Source organism: Microtus pennsylvanicus, chromosome 2 (assembly GCF_037038515.1).
Source record: "Microtus pennsylvanicus isolate mMicPen1 chromosome 2, mMicPen1.hap1, whole genome shotgun sequence".
Lineage (NCBI taxonomy): Eukaryota > Metazoa > Chordata > Mammalia > Rodentia > Cricetidae > Microtus > Microtus pennsylvanicus.
Genome location: NC_134580.1, coordinates 27990946 through 28015456, shown reverse-complemented (window position 1 = coordinate 28015456; position 24511 = coordinate 27990946). Strand labels below are relative to the sequence as shown.

Below are 24511 nucleotides of genomic sequence, written 5' to 3'. Positions count from 1 at the left end.
GTACCATTTCCTGTCTCTCTTGTACATAAACCCCACACCTCTCAACAAAATCTTGTGCACCTGGCTGTCTTCTCTTTCTTGGTTTGGGTGGCTAGGGTGGCCACGAGGATATATAAGAGTGGGTGAGAGTGGTATTTGCTCCCATCTCAGGAGTGATGAGCCTAGAGGGCTGGGGAAGCCTGGCTGGGTGGGCTTAACTACACAGGAAAGAGGCTAGAACAGCAGTGCCCTCTGCTGGTCCCCAGTGGTTAGCACATGAAGAAGACAAAATAGTTGTAGATCATGTTATAAATATTATTTAAAAAACAAAAACAGAACACATACAGGTCCCAGGGGTAGAGGAAGCAATGGTGGAGCCCCAGGGCCAGGTCAGGCAAGAGCAGGCACTGATGCTAGAGGGTGAGGACCCTGCCCTCTGCCACCCAGGCTGTGTCCACCAGCCTGTCTCTTTCCTGGAAACCCCTTCTCACACTTTATCTACTGGCATCACCCACCCTGTGTGGTATGGACTGCCCATCTCTGGTCTGGGGCTAAGGGCAAGGACTGCACTAGTTTCTGAGAACTAGGGGACCCTTGAACACCAAGAGCAACCTTGAGAGGTGCTAACCGTAGTGTGTTGGGGTGGGTTATTTAGGGAAAGTGGACACAGACCAGACAGACGGAGTCTGAGGCAGATGGTGAGGACGGCCCTGGAGCCACTGCCTCATGAAGTCCCAAGGCAGAAAGAGCTCGTGGGGTCATTGGTGGTCATCCAGCTGCTGTAGGAGTGTCCGCCTTTGCCTCTCCAGCTCCCCCTCACTCAGCTCGCTTTCTGATGTATCCCAGCCTGTCTGTTGAGCAAAGATGTGGCTTACCTGAGGCCCCTGTACAGTGTGTCATAGGCTGGGGCCAAAGCCAGGTCCTTCCATTCACCTTCTCCTTCTTGATTCCAAAGCCTGGGGAGCGATTGGGGAGCTCTGCCTGCCGGAGTTCCCTGTCCTTGTCCTGTTCTTGTTCTCTGTCTTCACTCTCCTTGCCAGCTTTCTCTTCAGGGTCTGTCTCACTCTCAGGGCTGTTCTGTAAGAGTTCAGAGTCCATCTGAGCAACTGAGCAGCATGCTGGAAGGCAGGTAACACAGACTCCAGGATCTCAGGAGAGCTACTCACCGACTTGTGTCTTCTCTTCTTAGTTTTCTTTTTTGGTTTCTTGGCTTTCCGAAGACCATGATCTATAGATTTATTATAAAAATATAAATAAAAATAACATATATTATTACTTATAATAATACTAAGTCCCACTGGAGGAGAGAGAAGATCATGATCTTTCCTGTACATTGTTTGTAGATGCTGGCTCCTGGTCTGAGGAAGACTGAATCTGGCTTCCTTTCCTCCACCCAGCTCCTTGCCTGGGCAGGGATGAGAGATGTGGCTCCACAGCCAGGCTCTCCCATCCTCGTCTACAAAGGGTCTGGGACCTGCTCTGCCTCTAGTCAGGACAACAGTCCCCTAGCTCCCAGGCTACTAGAAACTGCTTACCTGACCCAAGAAGAAGGTGGGACGATGGGGACCCTGGTCCTCCAAGGGTAGCACCCCCACTTTCTACTGAGTCAAGTGAGGATGAGGGCTCAGAGCCAGACTCTGAGGGGTTCCGCCGCCTCCGCTTAGAAGGCCGGAGGGATGGTGGGGGCAGCTCCTCTTCATCTGACTCAGAACCCTGAGCAGATAAAAGACATAGTCATCCTAGAGTTCTGTCCTCCAGAAGCCCTCACCTAGGAGCTGGGGACATAGTCCAGAGCCAAGTAAGGAAACGGTCTAGTCTCCCCCACATCCCTCTACCTGCCAACTCACTGAGGGTGAGTGAGAACGCTTGCGATGGTGTTTCCTGCCCTTCCTGCCATGCTTTCGGCCTTTGGTGTGGAGGTGCTGGCATTCAGTCTGCTAGAGGCAGAGGGAGAGGTAAGAACCTGCCTTCCTGTCTCAGCGAGCCCTTTTCTAGGATACCCTCAGTACCCTTCCTTGGCTGGGCAGGTACACAGATCAGGGTGGCCAAGTGCCTTACCTCCAGCACCTGCAGGAACTCTCGGAAGAGCCGGATCCGCTCCGACTCCAGGGTGATCTGCTCAAAGGCTGAGTCGCACACAAAGCGCTCACGGACCTTGAACGGGGAGAGCACTGCTGATCAGACCAGGCCCTGCCTGGCCCAGCTTGGACACGCCACGAGCACTGGGCAGGGCTAGGGCAGAGGAAGGAAGGGAACTGGAGCTGGCCCAGGGCTTGTGCTGTGACTGGGGTGGGCCCTCAGTGATGGAGAAGCTCCGCTGCCCTCAGACTTGAGGGTGAGTGGGGCCAGGCTGTGCTCCTGACCTCTTCCCAGGCAGTGCCCAGCTCCAGAGCAGGCACGGCCTGCCTCAGCATGCTTCGAAAGGCAGCTTCTCTGCGCCGCATCCTTCGTGCCTCCTCCTTCTCCCGTTCCCTCTCCCGTGCCTCTGCTTTCTCCAGCAGCTGAGGGAAAGGAAAGGGGAAAGAGAACAGGGTCAGACATACTTTAAAGAGGTAGAAAGGTGGGGTCTGGACTCCTGCCATCATTCCCCAAACCCAAGATAAATAGCAGGGTAGTGAGAAGGAACAAGACACTGGGATAATTGAGAGAACCACCCAGCCCTGCCCATCCCCTCACACTATTGAAGGTCAGCTTGATGTTGCCTGCGTCCAGCGCAGCAGCCCTCTTGTCAAAGCTTATGACGTGGGCGAAGTCCTCAAAGGCTGTGTTCACCTCCACACAGAAGCCCCGGTCCTGTGGGCACAGCAGTGCGTGAAGGCCAGAGGCACCACGGGCCCAGACCCAAGGCCAATAGGACAAAGGATCAGGCTGCAAGACGTTCAAGCCTCTGCCCTTACAGAGTACCCACAAGATTTGTGACACACCTTAGAAACCATGCTAAGTCTTCACCTCACAGGACCCCCCCCTTCCAACCTGTGTGGGTTCATATGGAGCCAAGAAAGTCAGGAAGTTTCTTCACAGTCTTGATTGATGACTGAGTTTTTCACAATTACGTCTTTGTTCCTCTGGCCACAGCTGGGCCTTCCTGCTGCTCATGGAAGCAGCCATGCATTCTTAACATCTGGGCTACACCCTCTGCCTCTTGTACTGAGTGCTTTGTAATAGGTTTTCTGCGGAGTGCTTGACACTTTTCTCCTTTACCCTTCCTGCTCTCTTTGTTAAGTAGGTCTCTAATTTTACGCTGACAGAATGGAAGCACTTGATCTGTTGTATCTCAGGTCTAATTCCCAAATCTGTGCTTCAAGCACTGTACCCACCCTGATTGCAGAGTTCCTGGAAGAGATGTTAGCCACAGAGTGTGTAACTCTCCAGCAGTATTAAAAAACATGTCCATTGTCTTAGGCACATGGTCAGGCTCTATATTTCTCATCCAAAAGCCTCCATGTCTCAGTGAAGTTGAGGTGAAGGAGAGTAATCTCACATGGCCAAGCTGATGTGAGAAGTAAATGGAATACTGTCCTTCCACACAGCTGGCTTCCTCCAGTCTTCCTGCTTGCTGATATCAGGAATATACTCTTGTTTTCCCCAGAAGTCCTTTCTCAGTCAAGGCTCTAGCCCTTCCAAAGACATCCTTTCTGTGCGAGTGAGGACACAACCAGAGAACTGTGGGTGTACAACTCAGTCTACCTCCCTTGAGACTGTGGTCTCACTGGAACGGAAGCTCTCCATTTTGGCTAAACTATCAGGCTAGGATCATGTCTCCCTGCTGCAGTGATGGGGCTACAAACATACACAGTCTTTATGTGGGTGGTGAGAGTTCAAACTCAAGTCCCGGTGCTTGTGTAGCGAGCATCACCTCTGGCACCTTCTTCCTTAGGGAAGGCTTGACTACACCCTTTACTTAGAATAGCCCTCCATCCTGAATTTAGCTTCTCAAACTAGCTGTTCCTTTTCCTGACATTCAATTCCTTGGACACAGCATAGGAAAAAGGAATAAGCATTTATCAAGAGCCTGTTACAGCCGGGCCGTGGTGGCGCACGCCTTTAATCCCAGCACTTGGGAGGCAGAGGCAGGCGGATCTCTGTGAGTTCGAGGCCAGCCTGGTCTACAAGAGCTAGTTCCAGGACAGGCTCCAAAACCACAGAGAAACCCTGTCTCGAAAAACCAAAAAAAAAAAAAAAAAAAAAAAAAAGGAGCCTGTTACAAGCAAGACACCTGATGAATGTTTTTTGAAAATTTACATTGTGGTATATAGATTATCCCCACTTTACAGAGGATGAAACCGAGGCTCAGAAGCACTAAACTTGTGGAGGTTTCAGCCCATAAACAACCAGAAGTTACTTTCCTATGAAATTATGCAGTACTCTCCTCTCCAGGATTCCTGTATCCTGACCTTTCTTGTCACTTCCCTCCTAAGAATTGCCCTTATTTTCATTATTATTCATTTCTGTTTTTGTTTTTTGAGACAGGGTTTCTCTGTGTAGCCCTGGCTGTCCTGTAACTCACACTGTATACCAGGATGGCCTTGAACTCACAGAAAGATTCACCGGTCTCCCAAGAACTAGGATTAAAGGCATGTGCCACTACCGCCTGGCTTTTTTTTTTTTTTTTAACTAACCTGATCTACATTCTCCCTGGCAGTTTCACCCCTCATCTGCTGACTTTAAGTCCTATACCAGACTGCTATTCTAATGCACAATTCCCATACTCATCGTTCATCTTCTAGCCCAGATCTCCAGTCTTCTATCTGCTCCAAGTTCAGGGCCCTACATTGTCCTAGGCGATGAGAGGTGCTCCTGCAGTCCATGTGACTGTGGGTGGCCACAGGAACTCCTAAGGTCACCTGGCCTCCTAAACTGGGAGCCCAAAAGAAGGAATAGAAATTGGAACTGTCCAAAATCACCACACCACTTTCTCAGATGGTGTAGACAGAGCCCAGCAGGCCATTATACCAGTTACTTTGGCCCAATGTTAACTATTTAATGAAGATAGGTATTTATAATTTACAAGATTACCCTGTATAAGACATTTATATGCTTTATTCTTGCTGCCCAGGTTGCTTTTAAAAGTTACTTCAGGAATGCTTGTCTTCTGAAGCCCATTTGTTTTGTTTTGTTTGCTTTCCATATAGGGTTTCTCTATGTAGTCCTGGCTGTCCTGAAACTCTGTAGACTAGGCTGGCCTTGAACTCACAGAGATCCACCCTACAGACAGTTCTTTCTGCTTAACTATCACTGCTTAAAATCCTTAATATTTAAAACAGTGCTGCCATTCACTGCCTGCCCTGCACCTTTCCCTTAACTTCACAAAATAATCTGGCACGTCTACTATAGTGGTTCTATCCCACTGAGTTTAAATATTCCCATTTTCCTATCTAACTACTTATCTACTTACCTACCTATTTGTTTATTTATGAATGTCAGAGTTCTCATCAGACTTGAAAACACTTTTAAGCCAGTCCTTGGCAATCTCTAAATTGTTCTTGGTGACCTTGATAACCCTTTGATCAATACTGAGGTCAGAGGGACATAAAAAAGTCACCTTTAACATTTTTAAAATATTTTCCATGTGTATATGCGGACACTCATGTGCCATGGCATATGTGAAATTGGCCATGAGGCTTGGTGGCAATCCTCCAATCCTCTTTACCCACTAAAGCATTTCACCAGCCCAGCCTCACTTATGTTTTCCAAGACTGGGTTTCTCTATGTGCAGCCCTGGCTGGCCTAGAACTCACTCTAGAACAAGCTGGCCTAGAACTCAGAGATTACCTATTTGCCTTCCAAGTGCTGGAATTAAAATTATCTGCCACCATGCCCAGCCCAACTTTTATTAACAAATTTTTTAATAAAAATCTTCAACAGCACCTCAATGCACAAGAGATATAAGCTTTTCTATTAGAAAATAAGGGAAGATCCACCTTCAGGCTGGGCCTCAGCACATGTTTACAAGGAATCTATGGCATCTTGTCTCATCTCTGCAAGAGCTGCCTGACTAGTAATCCTCCCCACCCTCTTCCTTCCCGCTAACACAGTCTCTGGCATCATATGGTTCTCCAACCTTTGTATCAAAAAGTACTGATAACAGGACAGTACTGGGATCAAGTCCAGGGACAAGAGTGAGCTAAAATATGTAGCTCAAGTACCTGTCATCACTTTTAAGATCTTGAGGCTTGAGGAGCTAAACTTCTACCTTTTCACTACCACTTCCCCTAAGGATACAGACAAACTGGGTAGTATTTCTCCACAACCATATGAGCTATCATTTACAATATAAAAATCTAAGCATCTTATTTTAGCACCCAAAGCCCTTTGCAAAGCTCTAGTGAGCATGTGGTTCCAGAGAAATAGAGACAATCCCAGGACAACAAGATGCATCTCACTTGAAAGTAATTTTTTTTTGTTTTTGTTTTGTTTTGTTTTTGCTTTTTCGAGACAGGGTTTCTCTGTGGTTTTGGAGCCTGTCCTGGAACTAGCTCTTGTAGACCAGGGTGGTCTCGAACTCACAGATTGAAAGTAATTTTGAGACATAACTCTTAGGGTTTTTTCAGGTCTTCAGAGATAGGACCCATTGTGTAACCCAGGCTGACTCAACATCTTCCTTTCTCAACCTCCACTGGGGCTAAAAGCATGAACACTTGGTTTATTAAGTCCATATTAAACAGGTGACTGCATTACAATCAACATGCATGGCTTTATAAGGTGATCTACCTAACAGTACCTCATGTCCCTCTCAACTTGGACATCAAGTCACTGTTTTCGGTAACTGGGTGTCCCTTGGTAGAATACTTGCCATTTTTGAGACAAGGAAACTGATGCTTAGAAAAGTTCACACAACATGTAAGGGCTTCATCTGGACTCTGACCCCAAGTCCTGCTGCTAGTCATTGTATTGGACAATATCTTCAAATACATACAGTATTTATTAGAAAATTAGGATAGTGTTTTTTTTTTAAGAAAGGTCGATTTATTTATTATGTATACAGCATTCCTTCCATGGACACCTACACACCAGAAGAGGGCGCCAGATCTCATTATAGATGGCTGTGAGACACCATGTGGTTGCTGGGACTTGAACTCAGGACCTCTGGAAGAACAGTCAGTGCTCTTAACCACTGAGCCATCTCTCCAGCCCCAGATAGTGTTTTCTTTTAGAATACCAATAGAATTACATATTAGAATACCACCTACTTCCATAAAGAAACACACTTTTCCTTTTGGAGCACAAAGCTCCCTTCACTCACTAACTCACATCCGTAACTTGTAGAGACACAGACAACTATTTCTCCAGTAAAGAAAATGACAGGGCACATGGGCTAGTGGACAGCAGCTGATCTTGCCAGTGCTAAGAAGGCAGTAAAGAGAAGTGAGGGAAAGAACGCCTCACCCTCTCCCTCTTTCTAAGAGGGCAGTGGCATCTCAGCCAGTGTCCATGGCATGCCTTGCAGAACGAGCCCAGTGCTGACAGATCATCCAAACTGGCAAGAGACTCTGAAGATCCAGATCTTTACATGAAGCCAGGCATAGTGGTGCACACCTATAATCCCAGCACTGGGAAGTGAAAGGAGAAGGACCAGGAGTTCAAGGCCAGCCTGGGACACGTAAGACCTTGTCTCAAAAACCAAAACAAAACATATTTTTGTGAAATCTGATTTTAAAATATTAGCAATACCAAATTCTTCAAAACACCCTACAGGCTGGGAGGGACATAGCTGTGGGGGTAAGAGTTTACAATTAGCTGTGCTTGCTTCTCAGGCCTACTACGCCCTTCCCACTCACTTGCCTTTGCTCCTGTAGCACCCCTATGCTTACATCATTCTGCCTCTTCCACCTACTCATTCCTGAAGGTGAGGTCACTGGATCACTCTCAACTCTTCTGATTTCTGTCTCTGTAGTAACACTTGTCCCTGGCTAATATTTCTTAAATTTGTTTTAGGTCATGAGCTTCTAGGAGCAGAAAATGATTTGTTGCTTTGATTTTTATTTTTCTGGCACAGGGTATCAACATGGCTGGCACTCCCTTTATTGCTCAGACTGGTTTTGAACTTGTGGCAGTCCTCCTGCCTTAGCTTCCCAAGTGCTGGGAATACTGATATGCATCGCTACATCTGGCTAGAAAAATGTGTCTATTTGTATCCCCAGGGAAAGATGCCCTGTTCCTGAAAAATCTGAATTAGGGATCCTGGTCTAGAGTGTGGCTTACACACACACACTCTGTCTCTCTGTCCATCCATCACACCAGGCTCTCTTACCTTAAGAATGTCCTTTATGATCTTCTTTTCATCGTGGAATCGAGCCTTCAACTCCTCCACATAGAACTTGAATAAGTCCAGAGGAGTAGAGCCTGCAGAAAGGGAGAGATGGGGGCCTGGCGGGCGGCAGCTTCCCAAGGCCCAGGGTGGGGTCAAGGACAAGCCAGGGAGTGGGGTGCAGAGAGGTTGGCAGGTAGGGAGCCAGACCAGACAAGGAAAGCCTGGCTGCCTTACCCGGCTGGCCCAGCATGTTGGCAAAGCGGACATCAGTGCTGACTGCTGGGTACAACTCCATCCAGGTGGACATGGAATGCAGCTGCCCTGTTTCATGCAACTCGTCCAGGAAGGTCTGAACAGGGAAAGGCCAATGATAGGAGAATGAGATAGGGAGGGAAGCATGGCCAGGGACTAGGGAGGAGGAAAGGGAATGGCAGAGACTCAGAGGCACAGGCAGAGGCACTACAAAAGGAGGAAACATGAATATACAAACAGAATAAATAAGCCAGTCTAGAGGCAGTAAAGCAGAAACCTGCAGGCAGCACAATTTTCTAACTTGGCTTCAATTTCCTACTATGACCAGCTTAGTCAACCCACTACTACTGCTTCCAAGCTGAGAACAAACTGTCTGACTCCATCCAAAGGGAAAGACACTTGGTCTAGCTGGCACCCACGTCTGAGGGTGGTACCAACAGTGCCCCTGGAGGGGCACTCCTGCACAGTGGTCTTCTGGAACGTGAAAGGGGCCAGTCAATAGACAACCTCACTGAGAGGCACTACAGAGAGGCTGTGGTCTAGAGCAGAACTGAGCCAAGCTCTGACCCCAAGAACAGGAAGATACCTGAAAGGCCTCCCGGTTCTTCCGTTGCTGGCGCCGCTCCCGAAGCCGGGCACGTTCCCGCTCTTCCTCCTCTTCTCTCTCCAAAGCTCGGATGTGCTCCTCAAAGCAGATGAGTGCATCTTCTTTGTCCATGTCTAAATGCAGGGAAGAAGCTCAGCAGGCACCGTACAAGTGGGAGAGCCCTGCAGACCCCATTTCTCAAGTCTTCCCCTGTGGGTGCTAGGTGCTCTCAAGGGGGGGGGAGAAAAGTGAAGTACAGCTATATGGGAGCAGTCACTAATGGTGGTTCTTGGGGAGAAGTATTTATTAATTGCACTGGAAAAAATCAGCAAGTACTCAACTGATGAATTCAGCTTGTACAAACTACCATCTAAATCTAGTTTATCTTAGAATCTGAGGCATCACATCTTAGGGAACTGGAAGTCAGTCAGGCTTTGATGCAGCTTTAAAAGGTGAATTATTGGGGCTGGAGAGATGGCTCAGAGGTTAAGAACATTGCCTGCTCTTCCAAAGGTCCTGAGTTCAATTCCCAGCAACCACATGGTGGCTCACAATCATCTGTAATGAGGTCTGGTGCCCTCTTCTGGCCTGCAGGCATACAGACAGAATATTTGTGTGTGTGTGTGTGTGTGTGTGTGTGTGTGTGTGTGTGTGTGTATCTAGACATCTAGATAGATAGATGATAGATAGATAGATAGATAGATAGATAGATAGATAGATAGATAGATAGATAGATAGGCAGGCAGGCAGGCAGGCAGGCAAACAGACAGACAGGAAGGATATGTACTGGGAAATACAGTAAAACAGTTTTTTTAAAAAAAAAAAGGTGAATTATTCTGTCAATAACCACAAGCCAGCAATTCCTTACTACAGTTAAGACCCACAATCCTAAGACAGTTTAGAACCATCTTCATTTGAGCTATAGATACCATCATCTCCAAGTATTTCATATTTCTTTCCAAGACACACATGTTTAGGTAAACAATGAACCCTATGGCTGAGGGTGGAACTCAGCAGTGCAGCATTTGCCTAACTGACGACCTAGGTTCAATTCTCAGTGCCACTAAATAAAAACATGTTTTTTTTTTTTAAAAAAAAAAAAGGCTGATGTAAAATATATGTAAGGGCCAGGGTACCATCCCTAGCACCACACAGACAGATACAGCAGCAAACCAGAGAGGCAATCTGAAACATCTGGACCCCAGAGTCCAGGAGAAGCAATGACAGAGGGAGGGTTTCCAGGACAGGCAGGGCAGGCTCTAAGGTCTCAAATCAGTGGAGAAAGGGCAGAGAGCCAGGCTTACTCTGCAGCTGCTGGTCCTGAGCAAAGCTGGGGTTGTCCATGAGGTACTGCTGGGCCTGGGACCATGTGGTTTGGAAGTTGACACTACTCATCCCATCCAGGATGCTCTTCAAGGCCTGGATATTTCGACGCCGAAGCTGCTTGGCTTGTTCCTGGAAAGCCACAGGATGAAAGTGAGGCAGGGCTGGCAAAGGAGGATCTAAGAAAAGGAGGTAGCTAGAAAACCTTAGGAGGGCCAGACTCGGGACTTTAGTGTCCCAGAAAAGGGGAGGAATTCCAAGTCATAGATCAGTGTCCTCCTTGCCCTCCCCTATCCAGGGCTATTGGCCCAGTGCAGAAATAAGGAAGGGAAAAGTCCCCACACCAGCTTCCAATTCAGAAGGGACACTGGCTGTGTGGAGAAGTGAACACCCATGATCTACAGGAAATTGAGGGCTAGGAGAATCCAGCCAGTGATTATAACCATTACCTTCTCCTTCTTAGCCAGGAAGAAGAGGACATCATCGTAAACCTCTTTTCGATCCCTCTCAGGGACCACAGCCCAGACCTCCAAGTCCCCAAAGGTCTGTTCTGCCCGCCTGTGGAGCACATGGGTTATGAGTAGGCAGAAAACAGAACCCTGGACCTGTGTGTTCTTAGTGTTCCAGAGCCCCAGCCCCGCCTAATACAGTTCTCTGACCGGTAGCGGGTGGTGGAGGTCATGCGTTCATGCTGCTCCAGGAAATGCTGCAAGGTCTGTTTGGCCTCCTTGGCCCTCAGCCTGGCCTCCTCTTTCTCCTCCTTCTCCCGCTGTGCCTTGTAAGCATTAAATGCCTGCTTCTTCTCACTCAATTTGGGCAAGGCACTAGAGTGGACAAGGTGAGGACAGGGAAGGACACAGCTTGAATTAGCCTGCATAACCCATGAAGCAGGGTCTCAGGACACGGGGGAAGGCCTCCACAACACCAAGTTGGAAGCCATGTGTGGACTTAGTATACAGGCATCCAGAATATGGGTAAGGGTGAGTAGGTAGTGAGGGGAAGAAATACTAAGCCCTTTCGCTTAGGTATTCTCAAGTCACCATCAGACACCCGTCTAGTTAGAGCCCCTATTCCCTATAGTTCAGTTTAAGCCAATAATCATTTACTAAGTATCGCATGGCTGTACCTCTCCTCTTCTCATTCTGGAGCTACTCTAGTTCTCCTTCTCTTGCACCCCACCCTAGCCACTTGGACCTGAGTGTCGAGTTGAACATCTCAGGGAGTTCCCGGCCCAGCTGCTTTCACAAGCAAGGACTATTCCCTCCTGCTCAAGCCTACCTGTAACGGGGATCAGTGACTACCATCTTCATGGCCTGTTCCCATGAAGCATTGGAAGGGACAGCCTGGATGAGAGATGCATAGGTGTTAGAGCCTGCCCACCTCCATACCCCCCAGGCCTTCCCTGGAAGCCCACACCAAGCACCTTGTCCCTTAGCAGCTCTTTGAAGGCCTGCTTTGCTTTCTCCCGATTGCTCCAACTGAGGCCAGGTCTCTCTGGTTCTGGCCTAGCTTCTTCTTCTTCCTGTAGTAGCCGATGTTGTCCAGTAGAACTGGAGAGAAGAAGGGACTCAGGCACAAGACCCACAATCCTTATAGTTTTCAGTGCCCTTCACTTTCAGCAATGATTACTCCCCAGGGAGCCCTTCAGGGGTCGTGCTCAGCTCTTCACATGCCCCCCACCACGCCCCCCAAGTCTCTGCAATGCATAGGAGCAGTTCTCACCTGCTGGGGCCCTCCTCCCGTTGCAGGAATCCCTGCTCCAGGGGCTGGGCAGCCTCCAACACATCACAATCTTCACTTCGACCTGGCTCAGGTTCCAGAAGGGCCATAGGCACCGGGATGGGACCAGGAGGTATAGGTGGAGGGTCAGGTTGTGGCTGAGGTGGCTGTGGCTGTGGCTGTGGCTGTAGGGTCTGCAGTTGCTGGGCCTGCTGCTTTCTGTAGGCAAGCGATAAGCCAAAAGGGTGATGGTGTATCAAAGTGAGGACAGGAAGGCCGTGTGGGCCAACTGCTCTAGCTTGGGGAAGATTGAGTCTAAAGCAGCTGACCCCATAAAGAAATAAGATTTCTCCTCCCATTGAGGAAGGATAACTGTGAATTCACTCCCTCCCGCAAGTGCTCCAAGAAGGAAGGATACATGATCAAGTCACTTACCCTGTAGACTCTTGTTTGACTAAGGCTGCAAGGGGAAAAGATAACAGTCACAGAATAGCAAAGGACTCCAAATAGCCTTGCCCAGTCTTCCCCTTCTACCTCTAGGACCCCTCACCCTCCAGGTCATCCAGATCCTTGGGCCGGGTCCAACGGGACTCCTGACTCTGGTTGTTGTAGTAGTACGGCTTCCCTGTATCTGATTTATACTCTTTCCAGGGACACTGGGACAGCAGCAGCTGTAAGAGGATGGGTCAGAAGTCATCAGCTGCTGGGCAGCTCTCCAGCCTGTCAAGGGAGCTAAGGGGACCCAATGAATAGAGGATACAGTAGTAGTCTTTAGTTGTCACCTGGCCTTGCCTGAATGGGGGAAAATGGACTTCCTAAGACCCTAGGGAGGGAATTCCAAGGTGTGTGAAGGTAGTCAGGGATCTTAGGGTCAGAGGAACCACAATGAGTATGGTTACAGAGACTCAAGGAAGGCCAAGGACTTGAAAGGGTCAGAGACACTAAAAGGAAGAGCCAGAAAGCCCCACTCAGGACCTCCGCCTTGGACTTGAGCACGCTGGGCTTCTCCCACACGGACTGCTTGTCATCAGCGTTGTAGTAGTAGATGCGCCCATCAGGGGCCACATGTTCACTCCATAAGGCCCTCTGGGGGGAGGGGCACAGAATCGTGGTCAAGCTCCTTTCCCTAAAACTCTCCTCACCCGAAGACAACCATTAGCCTCCCACTTGCTTTTCCTTTTTTTGTTTTGTTTTGTTTGTTTTTCGAGACAGGGTTTCTCTGTGTAACAGTCCTGGCTGTTTTGTTGTCTAGGCTGGTCTCAAACTCACTAAGATCCACCTGCCCAAATACTGGGATTAAAGGTGCCCCACCACCACCCAGTCAGCCTCCCACTTTCCACCCAGAGACCTAAGCTAAAAGCACTCACCGGAGGGCCAGTCCCAGTCACAGCAGCTAGAAAAGAAGCCAAAGGAAACCTACTAAGCGCCTGCTCCAAACCCCCGTCTTCTCCCCACTTACTCCTCCCTTCTTCCGTCCCATAAATAACCCCTGATCCCATCAACATCCCAAAATCCCTGGCATCCCAACAGGCATGATCCAGCGTGGGCTCCAGTCCATGGTCCCCTCTCCCCTGTGCCCCCCAACCTCCGAGCCTGGGGGGAGCAGGCCCCCAGAAGACTCACAGCTGGCGGTGTCCGCACCAGGAGCCGTCTGCCGAAGAAAGAGGAGGGGGAAGGGTTGGGGCCAAGCCCAGTGGCCCCCAGGACCCAGGCCATGGGGGATGGAGAAGCAGGCCAGGCCAGTATCTGTGTGTCCTGTTCCCAGAGATCTCTGCCTTCTAACAGTCCTGTTCCCTCCACCCCACCAGGGTTGTGACTCTCAGGCCCCACGGGAGGAGTCGCACGGTAGCTCCTTTCTTCGTTTTCCACCAGTAAGAGTACTCTGTTGAGTCAGCTCCTGAGATCCATCTCTTCACAGCAGATGCCAACATTCTACACCCCACTACATTGAGCAACAGCACAAGAAGGTGTCACTACCTCTTTCAGAGGCAAAGAGGAAGTGATATGAAGAAACCTTCTTAGCATGTCTAGAATGCAGGAGTACCTGAATGGGTGTGGCCCGAGAGGTAACGAGAGAACATGTTGCCTTTGGCGACGAGTGGGAAACTAGAACTGCTGAGTATGTGGCTGGCGAGGATTTGAATGTGAGGAATATTGCGAGGGACCAGAGCAGACACAATAGGAGGGAGAGAACAGAAGTCCACATCCATGCACTCCAAGTCAGACCCACAGAGTGCAAGACAGAGCCTGCTTCCTACTTGCCCCTAGAGCTTACCGCTGCAGTGACAGGCACCGCTGGCATCAGCATCCCTGGCATCATTGGAGGTACCATTCCTGGTATCTATAGATATAAAGACCAGCAGCAGCCAATGTTAGTAAGTAAGGGCTAGGCAGACCGATTGGTCTGAGCAGGGTTCCCTGAGAGATCTCTTTGTGGCTCCAACCCTGATCTAGGGCACTCTCAAGCAATCTCCAGGTTTTGGATAGTCACCATGCCTGAGAACTGTTTTAATCATTCAGCAGACAAATTGATGAATCTGGCCCAAAGCTCCCTTCCCTCTCCAATTTCTAAAGCCCAATGCTTACTCCCCTCTCTTCCCCAGCTAAAGATCCCCATGGAAAGAACAATTACCTGTGTAAGCGGTGGTGGTGCCCCCATTGGTGGAAGCATTGGGGGCAGTATGCCAGGTGGCATTGGGGGAATGGCTGGTGGTCTCTGACTCATAGGGGGCAGCCCCATTGGAGGAAAAGGAGGTGGGATCCCTGGAGGGGGCATCTGAAAATGAGGAAAGAAGAAGTCACTGAACAGAGGACACTGTCTTATTATGGCAGAGACCACCTATGTCAGGCACTCCCCAACCCTCATCCTGACCAAGAGGTGACTCCAAGGCTTCCATCTGAGAAGTAAAGGGCATCACTGTCTCCCCCTTCACTACTGAGGAAGACAAGTAACAGAGGATTCCCCGGCACAATGGTAAGCACGCAGCTTCCTAAGTTGGGGAGGGCAAGGAAAAGGACAAGGGAACAGTACCAGACTGGGGAGTCTGTACTCCCCCCAAGAGACCTTCAGGTAAAAGAAGTCCGGGATCCCAGGCTTCTGCCTCCCATCCCTTTCTAACTCATGACCACCAATGCTATTGCAGCCCAAAACTCAGAGGCCTTTGTAAAGAGCACAGGTAAGGAACAGTGAAAGAGAAAGAAGCCTTCCCAGCCCTCACTCCACTAGGGATCTTTCCCTTCCATTTCTCCAGTGTCCCGCCCCTCTTTTCCCCAGGACAAAGCAAAAGGGAGACCTGTACTTTATGGACTAGAGCTTAAGCAGCAGCTCTCCCCACCCCAGCGCTCAACACCACCCATCTTCCAAATACCAAAGGGTGTGGTACAGGTTCTTGCTGGCAACACAGCAGTGGTAGGGTGGGGGCTGAGGGTGCAGGCTGGAAAAGCCAAGCCCAGGGAAACACATAAAACTTACGAAGGGTGGTGGCATCATGGGGGGCCCCGGTGGGAAGGGGGCAGGCGCTGCTGGGGGCCGGGGACCAGAATCGGGAACCGACTGTTGAGGGAGAGAAAAGTCATAGGACCCAGGATGGGCAGAGAGATGGACTTTTGCAGAAGGAAAGCAGAGGGATGAGGATGAAAGAGAAACACAAGTTCAGGAAGGAGTTTCCAAGCCCCACATCCCGCCCATTCTGAGCCTGAGCCCTGAAGAACTCTGCTCTCCTGTGCTAGCCCAGAAAGCCAGCTGACAGAGGCCTTCATGTCATCTTTATTTGGGGAGTTCCCGTTTTGCCAGAGCAGAGTCACAGAAGGCTCTACTACAGGCATCTGGCTCTTCCCATGACATCAATCCATTCTCCTGCACCTCTCTCAAGCCAGTTAGGGGTTGATGTCTTCCCTTGTTCAATTTACTGGGTTGAAGATTCAATCCAAGGCTGTTGGTCCTTTACAGTCCGGGGTCTTTACAACCAGCTTCTTCCTACCCAGACTCATATTCACTCACCCACCTGCATCCACTTCTGCTCCCAAACACCAACTAGACCATCCTCTCACCTCTGATGGCTACCCTTCCTTCACAAACCCTGAACGTGAACATAGGCTCGCACAGTCTAAGCGGTCCTGTCTTCCCTGCAGCTGAATACATGACACTATTTAAAGTGGTTTTCTCCAATTTCTTCTCTATTTGATCCCCGTCCTTAATTTCCTCATGTACACAATTTTATTACAAGGTCTGCCTGGGCATGGTTTGTCCTCCTAGAGGGCGATGCCATCCCACAGAAGCAGGGATCACATGACTTGCTGAAGACTGGATTCCGGGTACCTGCCGCAGGGTCTGGCACATAATAGGTACTCAATAAATACTGGATGAATTTAAAACAAATGAAGCAAATTTCTATGAAATTTCCTATTCTAAAATGTCATTCTCTATATATATTGTAGATATGCATAAAATGATAGATGTACAAAGTCTTCATTTTTATAAACACAGATGAGAATAAGCTTAAATATCCATCAGTAAAGATTCATCGTACGCAAACATAAAATGGAACACTAGTCATAAATAAGAATGGATCAATGTCAACACCTTATGATATAGTGACAAGGTGCAGTGAAGCTTTACCATGTTTAAATGTTGGTGATAAGAGAAACAAAAGACAGAAGGGAAAAGACCTTTAACAGTATGCAATTTTGTGTCTTATAAATATTTAACTATATGGCTTTATTGCCTGCTCAAAAATATTTGGAGGTGGGGGCAGCTAGAGACACTGTTCAGCAGTTAAGACCCTTGACTGCTCTTCCAGAGGACCTGGGTTCAGTTCCCAGCACCCACGTGGTAGCTCACAACTGTGTATAATTTTAGTTCCTAGGCATCTGATACCTTCTTGTGGTCTCCAATAGTACCAGGCACAGACATGCATGCAAGCAAACCCTTAAATACACAAAATAAACCTTATTTTAAAAATACTTTTGGGGCTAGAGAGATGGCTCAGTAGGTAAGAACACTTGCTGCATGAGTACTTGAGTTTGGATGCCAGAATACATGCACACAGGTTGTGAATGGCTGTAACCCCGTGCTGTGAAGGGCTGAGACAGGACGATCATTAGCACTTGCTGGCTGCTAGCCTAACTCAGTGAGAGGCCATCTCTAGCAAATAAGTAAGAGAGGGATGGATAAAATGTCTGTCGTCTTCCTTTGGCCTCAGTGCATTGACAAACACATTTTTTGTTTGTTTGTTTTGCTTGTTTGTTTTTGAGACAAGGTCTCACTATGTAGCCCTTACTGCCCTGGGACTCACTTTCTAGACCAGACTAGCTTAAGAACTCAAGAGATCCTCCTACCTCTGCCTCTGCATGCAGGGATTAGAGGTGTGCCCACACGCAGCTCATACACTTCTCACTTCTTCCTAGTTGGAAGCTGAGAAGCAGCATGAGTTCTAGGGAGCTTGGAGGAACAGGAGCCACCTCACAACTGCTTCTCAGTTACCCTTATTCTGAGGAGGCCTGGACAGTTAAAAACACTTTCTAACCTTCATCTCTAGAAATATCTCTTTGACCTTGTCCTAAGTAGTTATGTGCCAAGCTACTGCAATTGACCCCATTCTCTGTCTTCGACTAAGGGCACTGTTCCTGTTCTCTGGAAATTTTATCTGTATGGAATGTCAGAAACGAGTTGCCATGGGAGGAAATCAAATGTTGTGTTCTACTCTTCCTCCCTGCTTTAACCTACCAAGTAATCATCTTTGAGTCTCATCAGGCCCCTGTGTTATCCAGCCCTGCCCAAGATAGACCTGGGAGTTACTTCCTATAGCATCCTCGATAATACAGCCCAAGTTCTCTTGGTTTCACCTCCAAAAGATTTCTTCGATCTAGGCATTCCTTTCCATTTTCCCCCAACCCACATTTTCCATCTGATCTATGTGGCCTCCCAAACTGTTCTCCTCATATCCACTTTTTTAACTGTACCCACAATACACTCTTCAAAATGTACCTCAGGCCCATAAGCACCAGCTTCGAATTCTCCAGTTGTTCCTTACTGAGAGTGAACAGCAAAGCCCTATCCAGTCAGCTCTATAAGGCTGCCAATGACCTTGCCAGCCTCAGCCTCTTCCATACCCGTCTTCTGTGCTCCAGACATACTCAGGCCTCCTCCCATCTCAGGTTTTCACTTGTGCACAGACCACCTCTCCTAGGTTCTATATACACTTCACAGCCAACACATATTTCCCACACAAGCCCACTGCACTAGCCCAAGCCCTCCTTTATATGCTCAACACCACACCCCTTCCTGTCAAGAGTCACCCACTGGAAGTTTACAGGCATTAGTGTAATTCCAGATGTGCTGTCTCATGTGGCACCACTCTAAATATGGACACTCACATGCTAGATTTAATGCACTAAAACATTTAGTACAACTCCACTACAGTGAAAACTCTTAAAGGCAGAGGTAAACTCAGCATGGTGGCTTGACTTTGTCATCCTAGCACGTGGACACAGAGAGGATCCAGAGTTTGATGCCGGTATGGGCTATATAGTGCAGACCAGGCCCTGGGCTGCTGGGACTGCCTCAAAAAAAAAAATCAATAAATGAGTTGATGAGACAGCTCAGTGGATTAAAGTACTTGCCTTCAGGCCTGAGGACCCACATGGTGGAAATAGAGAACTGACTTCCACGACTTTTCCTCTGACCTCCACACATGTACTGTAGCACATGTGCAGTCATCCAAAATAAGTAACAGAAATTTTAGAAAAAAAAATTAGGTGGGAGCAGTCATAGGCTAGAATGTATACTTGTTTCTTGACTTGACTGGTCTTGTTAAGTCCCACCAAACCTGAGAGCTACTGGTAAGGCCTACTATCAAGAAAATACAATTTAGAGCTGAAAGAGACCCGAAAATCGCCCCCAAAGCACCCCCTCAACCTTGAGACAGGGTAGCATTCTATAAGGCTGTCCAGGAACCCACTATATATTCCACTCTAACTCATGCTAGGACTACAGACATCTGCCAATGTTTGGTTTTGGTCTTGTAGCATAGACTAGTCTGAAACTCCTGATCCTCTTGCCTCCACCTCCAGCACAGGAGCCACTACACATAGCAATACTCCGCTCTTGTCATGTAAGAAAGGGAAGTCATGGCTAAGGTCCCACAGCTGGTTTCAGATGAGCCCCAACTGAATCTGATTTGCCTCTCTTAGAAGTGCAATGTTTGTCAGAGAAAGCTGATATTCTTCATACCTACCTTTCCTGCAATGATTAAATCGGCAAGACTCCAACCTCATCTTAAGAATGCACAGCGGTGCCTAGTACGTACCCCATAAAATTCCTCAACTTACTGACAGATACTCGTGGCCATGCTTTTAATTTGGGAGACAAAAGCAGTCAAATCTCTTGTGAATTCAAGGCTAGCTGGGTCTACATAGTGAGTTCCAGGACAACCAGAGACACATAGAGAGACCCTGTCTCACAATAAAAAATTAGTAAATTGGGCACGATGGCACATGCCTTTAATCCCAGCACTTGAGAGGCAAAGGTAGGTAGATCTCTGAATCTGAGGCCAATCTAATCTCCAGAGGAAGTCCCAGGATAGCCAGAGCTAGGCAGAGAAACAATCTCGAAAAACAAAACATTTTTTCCCTTCAACTACCATCCAAAGCCTTCCAGTATAACCAACCCCACACTCTGGCCCATCCCCGGGGGCTCTCCTAGTGTGTTCTGTATAGGAACTGTTAGATTACCGTCTTGTTTTGTTCAAGATGACTGTGTGACTTTTGCATTACTGCACCTCCCCCCCAACACACTCTTCGTCCATTCAGGATACAGCGCACTACTCGCAGAGTGGTGTGCACCTCTGAATGTTTGCTGGGTTCTGAAATTACCCGCCTCTCCACTCCAGCGTGGCGTTCCCTACATTTCGGAAGTAAGCTTTCTTTCTTTTTCCATTTCATAATGTTTGAAGACGTGGGGGGCACATGAGCATGCAGATACCCAAAGCTTATGTTGGGAATCATTCTTGATCAATCTTCCACATCATTCACTGAGGAAAGCAGAGTCTCTTAATCAAACTCAGAGCTCATGGTACAGTCAGCCTCAATAGCTGCCTTGCTCTGGTAATCCAATCTCTGCCCTCCAAGGCTAGAATTGCAGGAAGTAGGCATTTTTGTAGATTCTGGGTATCTGGACTGTAGTCCTTATGCTAGCACAACAAGCACTTACTAAGCCACCTCCCCAGGCTGTTTCCTCTTTTTTATACTTCCCGATTGTCTAGACAGAGCCCTCCACCTGAAATGCTTTGATGAAACAGTTTCATCCCTAACTTTGGTGGGGTTTTGCATACAACCTAAAACACTGTTTGCACGTATGTTTGTACAAATCCTGAGCAGTCTGTGTCAGAAGCATGTAGAATAGTGGAGATGCTTTGGCTTAGGGAAAGGGAGCTGGTATGAAATACTTATGGGAAAAGTTACATGACAGAAAGCTAACCGTGCGTGATCACCTTCACACTGGGATGGAGACTTCTGACCAGAATTCAAACACTGGCCTATTCAATCAGTTACCCAGGGAAGACAGAGCAATGGGAGGAAAGTAAAGGACTGTGGAACTGTCAGAGCCTTCCCTTCCACAAGTTTCTTCCCTGAAAAACCTGCTCCTCTCACCGGTGGGCTGCAATACCAGTACAATTCTGGGTTGCTTATCTTCTGAGTGAACTCTGAAGTAGACAGTGCAAGAAGACAAAAGGAAAGAAACTAAAGGGAAGCAGACCTGTTGGGCTTCCCTGGAATATAACACACGTTCAGTGACTGGGGAGTCATAATGAAAATGAGACACCTCATCGTCTGGTCATCATATATTCAAGGAGACCAATGGAAGCATCCTGAGACAGCATCCCAGCCCTCACCTAAGGGCTACCTTAGAACAAAGAGAACGAGAATAGAGAAACAGAGGGAAGAGACTAGAAATAACAGCTTACAGGTATGGTTACTGGGTGCTTATCATGATCCAGAAGCACACCAAACATTCATTAATTTTCACAACCATTTTAGAAGCTATCCCGAGTTCTGACAGATTACTTGACTATGGTTCTAAGAGATTAAATGGTAGAGGAAGGCTTGGAATCCAAGCAGTCTGACCCCATAAAGCCGCCTCCCAGAAGGAAGGATAGGGCCGTGGGTGACATTTCTTAGCCTTGTCTTCAATGTTTTCTTTTCATCCCAATCCTCACACAATCCTGAGATTCTCAGACAGCCAAGTGATCCTAGGTTGGCCTGGTCTGACTCAAATCTCACTCACCCAAGGAACTGTTATAAAATAAAGGCTAGGAGGTACACTTCTCAGAAACTGGGTTGGGAATGTAGCTCAGCACCGAGGCACTAGCCCAGCATCCACAAGGCCCAGTTTCAATGCACAGTGATGCAAACAACAGCTGAAGCACCGGTTAATCACCCATTGACTTGCTGAGCCCAGACAGGACCAACCCCTCCCTCAACCCCTTCCTAGCCTCTACTCTGGTGTGTATGCCCTAGCATTTCTTCTGCTCCCCCAAAGAGCCTGGAGACCTTTCTAGAATACAACTTCGTGTTGCTTCTGATCTCCATCATCTCTTCACTCGCCGGAAGAACAGAATGTTCTGAGTCAGGGTTCAACTTCCTCTACGTACAAAGCTCTCCCAATTCCTCCAACAGGATTTCCAAGACCCAGGCCCAGCAGGATGAGGCCATGCAAGCTTTAAACTTCCTCCTACCCGCAAATCCCGAGCAATTTTTTCCAGTCCAACGGAGGGTTTCCTCTCCTACTTCATGCTTCCCGCATCCTAGAATCTGTTCACCTTAAATCTCCTCCTCCAAACCCGCCCCCTTTTGGAACTGATGGAGAGCCAATGTATCATATTCGCCCATTTTCCTTCTTAAAAGTCAATGGGAAATTTGAGGCCCAAAGAAAAGGTAGTGACTTGCCCAAGGTCACACAGAGTTACTAGTTTGTAGAAGGTTGAGCCAGGGCTGGGACCAAGGGGCCTCTGCTTGTCCATTTCTTAGCTACTCCAGCTCTGAGGTGAAAACCAGGAGTCTCTTTCCTCAGAAGCTCCCTCCTCACCTCAGGAGACAAGGTTTTGTGAATGGGTAGAAAAATGGGTAGGACCTCTATGGTCCTAAGGGGCACCCAGGGCTTCCAGCAACAAGCCTGGGTCTGGGGGAGGGGCACAGGGCACGCCAAACAGCCCAGGAGAGGTAACTGGTTTCCATCTCCCGCCCTCTCTTCTCCCCCGACCTTTCTCCACAGACCCACCCTTCACTTCATCCCTCCCTCCTCACAGAGCCTCAGCTCTCCGTCCCCTCAGCCCCCGGCCGCACACCCCCGCCAGGCTCCATAATGGCCTCCCCGCCCCTTCTACCCCAAATCCCCGCCCCCACCCCCCTCCTGGGCTCCTTTTCCTCATCCCTCGGTCCCCTCGCCCTCCCTCAGGGTCCCGGGTACCCCGGCGGCCCCCCGGCCTCCCCGGCCCGAGCCCGGGCCGCAGGAGGCGCTGTGGGACAGCCCCGGGCCTCTCCACCCCCGCGCGGGGACGTTACCATGCCAGAGCCTCAGAGCAGCTGGGCCGGCTCGGCCCACTCGCCAGTAAGAACAGCTCTGATTGGCCGGGCCTCAGCCGGGAGGGCGGGGCCCGTGGGGGGTCGCACCCCTTCGTGGCCGGGGCTCCGGTTGCTTTTGCCGTGGAGCGGAGCCCCCAACCGGCCCGGTGTGCCCGACCCGGCTCCGCCCCCGGCACGGAGAGCCAGGCCCCGCCCCCGCGTGCCAGGTCCTGGGCCCGCCCCCGGGGGCGGGGCACGCCTGCTCCGGCCTCTGGGTGCCCTCGCGTTCTGCGCAGAGCATCGCCGAGACCAGCGGAGCCACCCGCGCCTCCGAGGCCTCCCGAAGATTCGGGACTGGACCGAGGCAGTCATTCCGCCCGCCTGTAGGGCACCGTTGTGCTCCATACAGAGCGGGGTTTTTTTTCATATCTATTTTCTGTACTTTTTATGTCATTCATTCAGGAACTATTCACCTGTTCCAGGAACCACGTGTATTGGACGCGGCCCACAAATCCCCTGGACTGGCCTGTCCTGGAGTGCACACGTGCCTTCTCTCTCAACCCTGAGGTTACTTTTGGAATCGGGCTCCATAATATTTATAATGTGACATGAAAGTTCGGTTATTCAGATAAGGAAACGCAAAGGTGAATTTCGTGGGCTAGAAACTGACGACTGCTAGCCAGGGCTGGTGCATCGCACCTTTTGCCCCTCAAAATCCGGGTGAAGAACTTTCCCGTTTCCTCTAGTAACACTTCCGCCTATCCTCGATCCTAGCACTGTGGCAGTTTCCTGAGCCTGAGTCAGGCGAACACCTCTTTATGTCTATAGACAACTTCGGCTTATCAGTAGCTGTGTTAAAGTTTCTTCAATTCCTCAGGCAAGATATCAGAGGGAAAGGCGGACTGAGGAGGGGGAAGAAGCCCTTCCCCTGGGTTCTGATATGCCTTTCCTGAAGCCCTCTCAAATAATAAAAGATCTGTGCACTTTAAATCTCAAGTGTCTCTCCCTTATCTTTTTTCTTGTTTTTATTTCATTTGCTTATTGGGAGGCACGTGCCCACCGCACCCACGTGGAGGTCAGAGAATAGTTTTCTGGAGTGGGTTCCTGCTGTCCTCTGTTTGGACCTGGGAATTGAAGTCAGATCATCAAGCTTGCTGGTAATTGCCTTTACCCACTGAGTCATCTCTCCAGCCTCTCCCTTATTTTTTTTTAAAAAGAATGTGTGTGTGTGTGTGTGTGTGTGTGTGTGTGTGTGTGTGTGTGTGTGTGTGTGTGTTTGTACTGGGGCAAGTATGTGGAGTGTAACCTGAAGGAATCAGTTCTCTCCTTTGTCAGACCTGGATGCAATCACCCTTGGGAGCCCTCTCCCTTATCTTGATAAACTCAACTTTTACTGCACTTTCATTTATTCTGATATTTTTCTGCAGCACAGTCAAGCATCTGGCTTCATGTGAGGGGGAAGAGAACTAGCCATTGGCAGCAGTGTTGGACATCACCCCGCACCCAACTGTTTAGCGATATGTAGATGCCACATGAGGGCCTGGTCCACAGCTTACAAGCTTCTTGAGCACTTGAGGCAGAACAGAAGTGGTTCAGAGGGTCCATGAAATTTGGTTACATTTTTTGAGACCTGACCTTGTTATAAGGATGAGGCTAGCCTCAAGCTCTTGAGCTCAGGTCAGTGCTCTTAGCCTCCTCATCACATCAGACCTCCATAAACTTTACAAGTCACCAGAAATTGAACCAGGACTTCATGTGTGCACGTTTGTGTGAGTGCATGTGGAGGATGGAGGACAACTTAGGGTGGTGTTCCCTACACACTGTCTACCACTGGTCTAGAA

The 24511-nt window shown here is 48.9% G+C and overlaps 1 protein-coding gene across 12 annotated transcripts; it reads right to left on the bottom strand.

Annotated features, from left to right (window-relative positions):
• Positions 1–270: 270 nt before the first annotated feature.
• Prpf40b (pre-mRNA processing factor 40B) lies at positions 271–22872 on the bottom strand. 12 transcript variants are annotated; one of them, XM_075960613.1, is made up of 26 exons: positions 22671–22872; positions 15583–15663; positions 14743–14886; positions 14386–14451; positions 13734–13761; positions 13478–13503; positions 13086–13196; positions 12661–12781; positions 12546–12570; positions 12114–12329; positions 11815–11941; positions 11670–11734; positions 11051–11215; positions 10841–10949; positions 10373–10523; positions 9069–9202; positions 8465–8579; positions 8231–8322; positions 2656–2772; positions 2343–2480; positions 2038–2133; positions 1827–1913; positions 1515–1692; positions 1146–1207; positions 913–1056; positions 271–830 (listed from the first exon to the last, which is right to left on the bottom strand). In XM_075960613.1, the coding sequence occupies exons 1-26, from the start codon at positions 22671–22673 to the stop codon at positions 738–740; spliced, it is 2694 nt and encodes an 897-aa protein (XP_075816728.1). In that variant the 5' UTR covers positions 22674–22872; the 3' UTR covers positions 271–737. The 12 variants fall into 12 exon arrangements, with proteins under 12 accessions (XP_075816728.1, XP_075816724.1, XP_075816732.1 ...); XM_075960609.1 differs by having other exon boundaries at positions 1815–1916; positions 22671–22804; XM_075960612.1 differs by having other exon boundaries at positions 588–830; positions 1827–1916; positions 22671–22804.
• Positions 22873–24511: the final 1639 nt, after the last annotated feature.

Bases quoted from the DNA above. Each gene is read 5' to 3' on its own strand.
- Prpf40b (XM_075960609.1), bottom strand. The intron at 12,782-13,085 runs GTCCTGAGTGGG...ATCCTCTTACAG, and splicing joins TGCTCAAGTCCAAGGCGGAG to CTGCTGCTGTCCCAGTGTCC. The intron at 2,481-2,655 runs GTGAGGGGATGG...CCTTTCCCTCAG, and splicing joins TCAAGCTGACCTTCAATAGT to CTGCTGGAGAAAGCAGAGGC.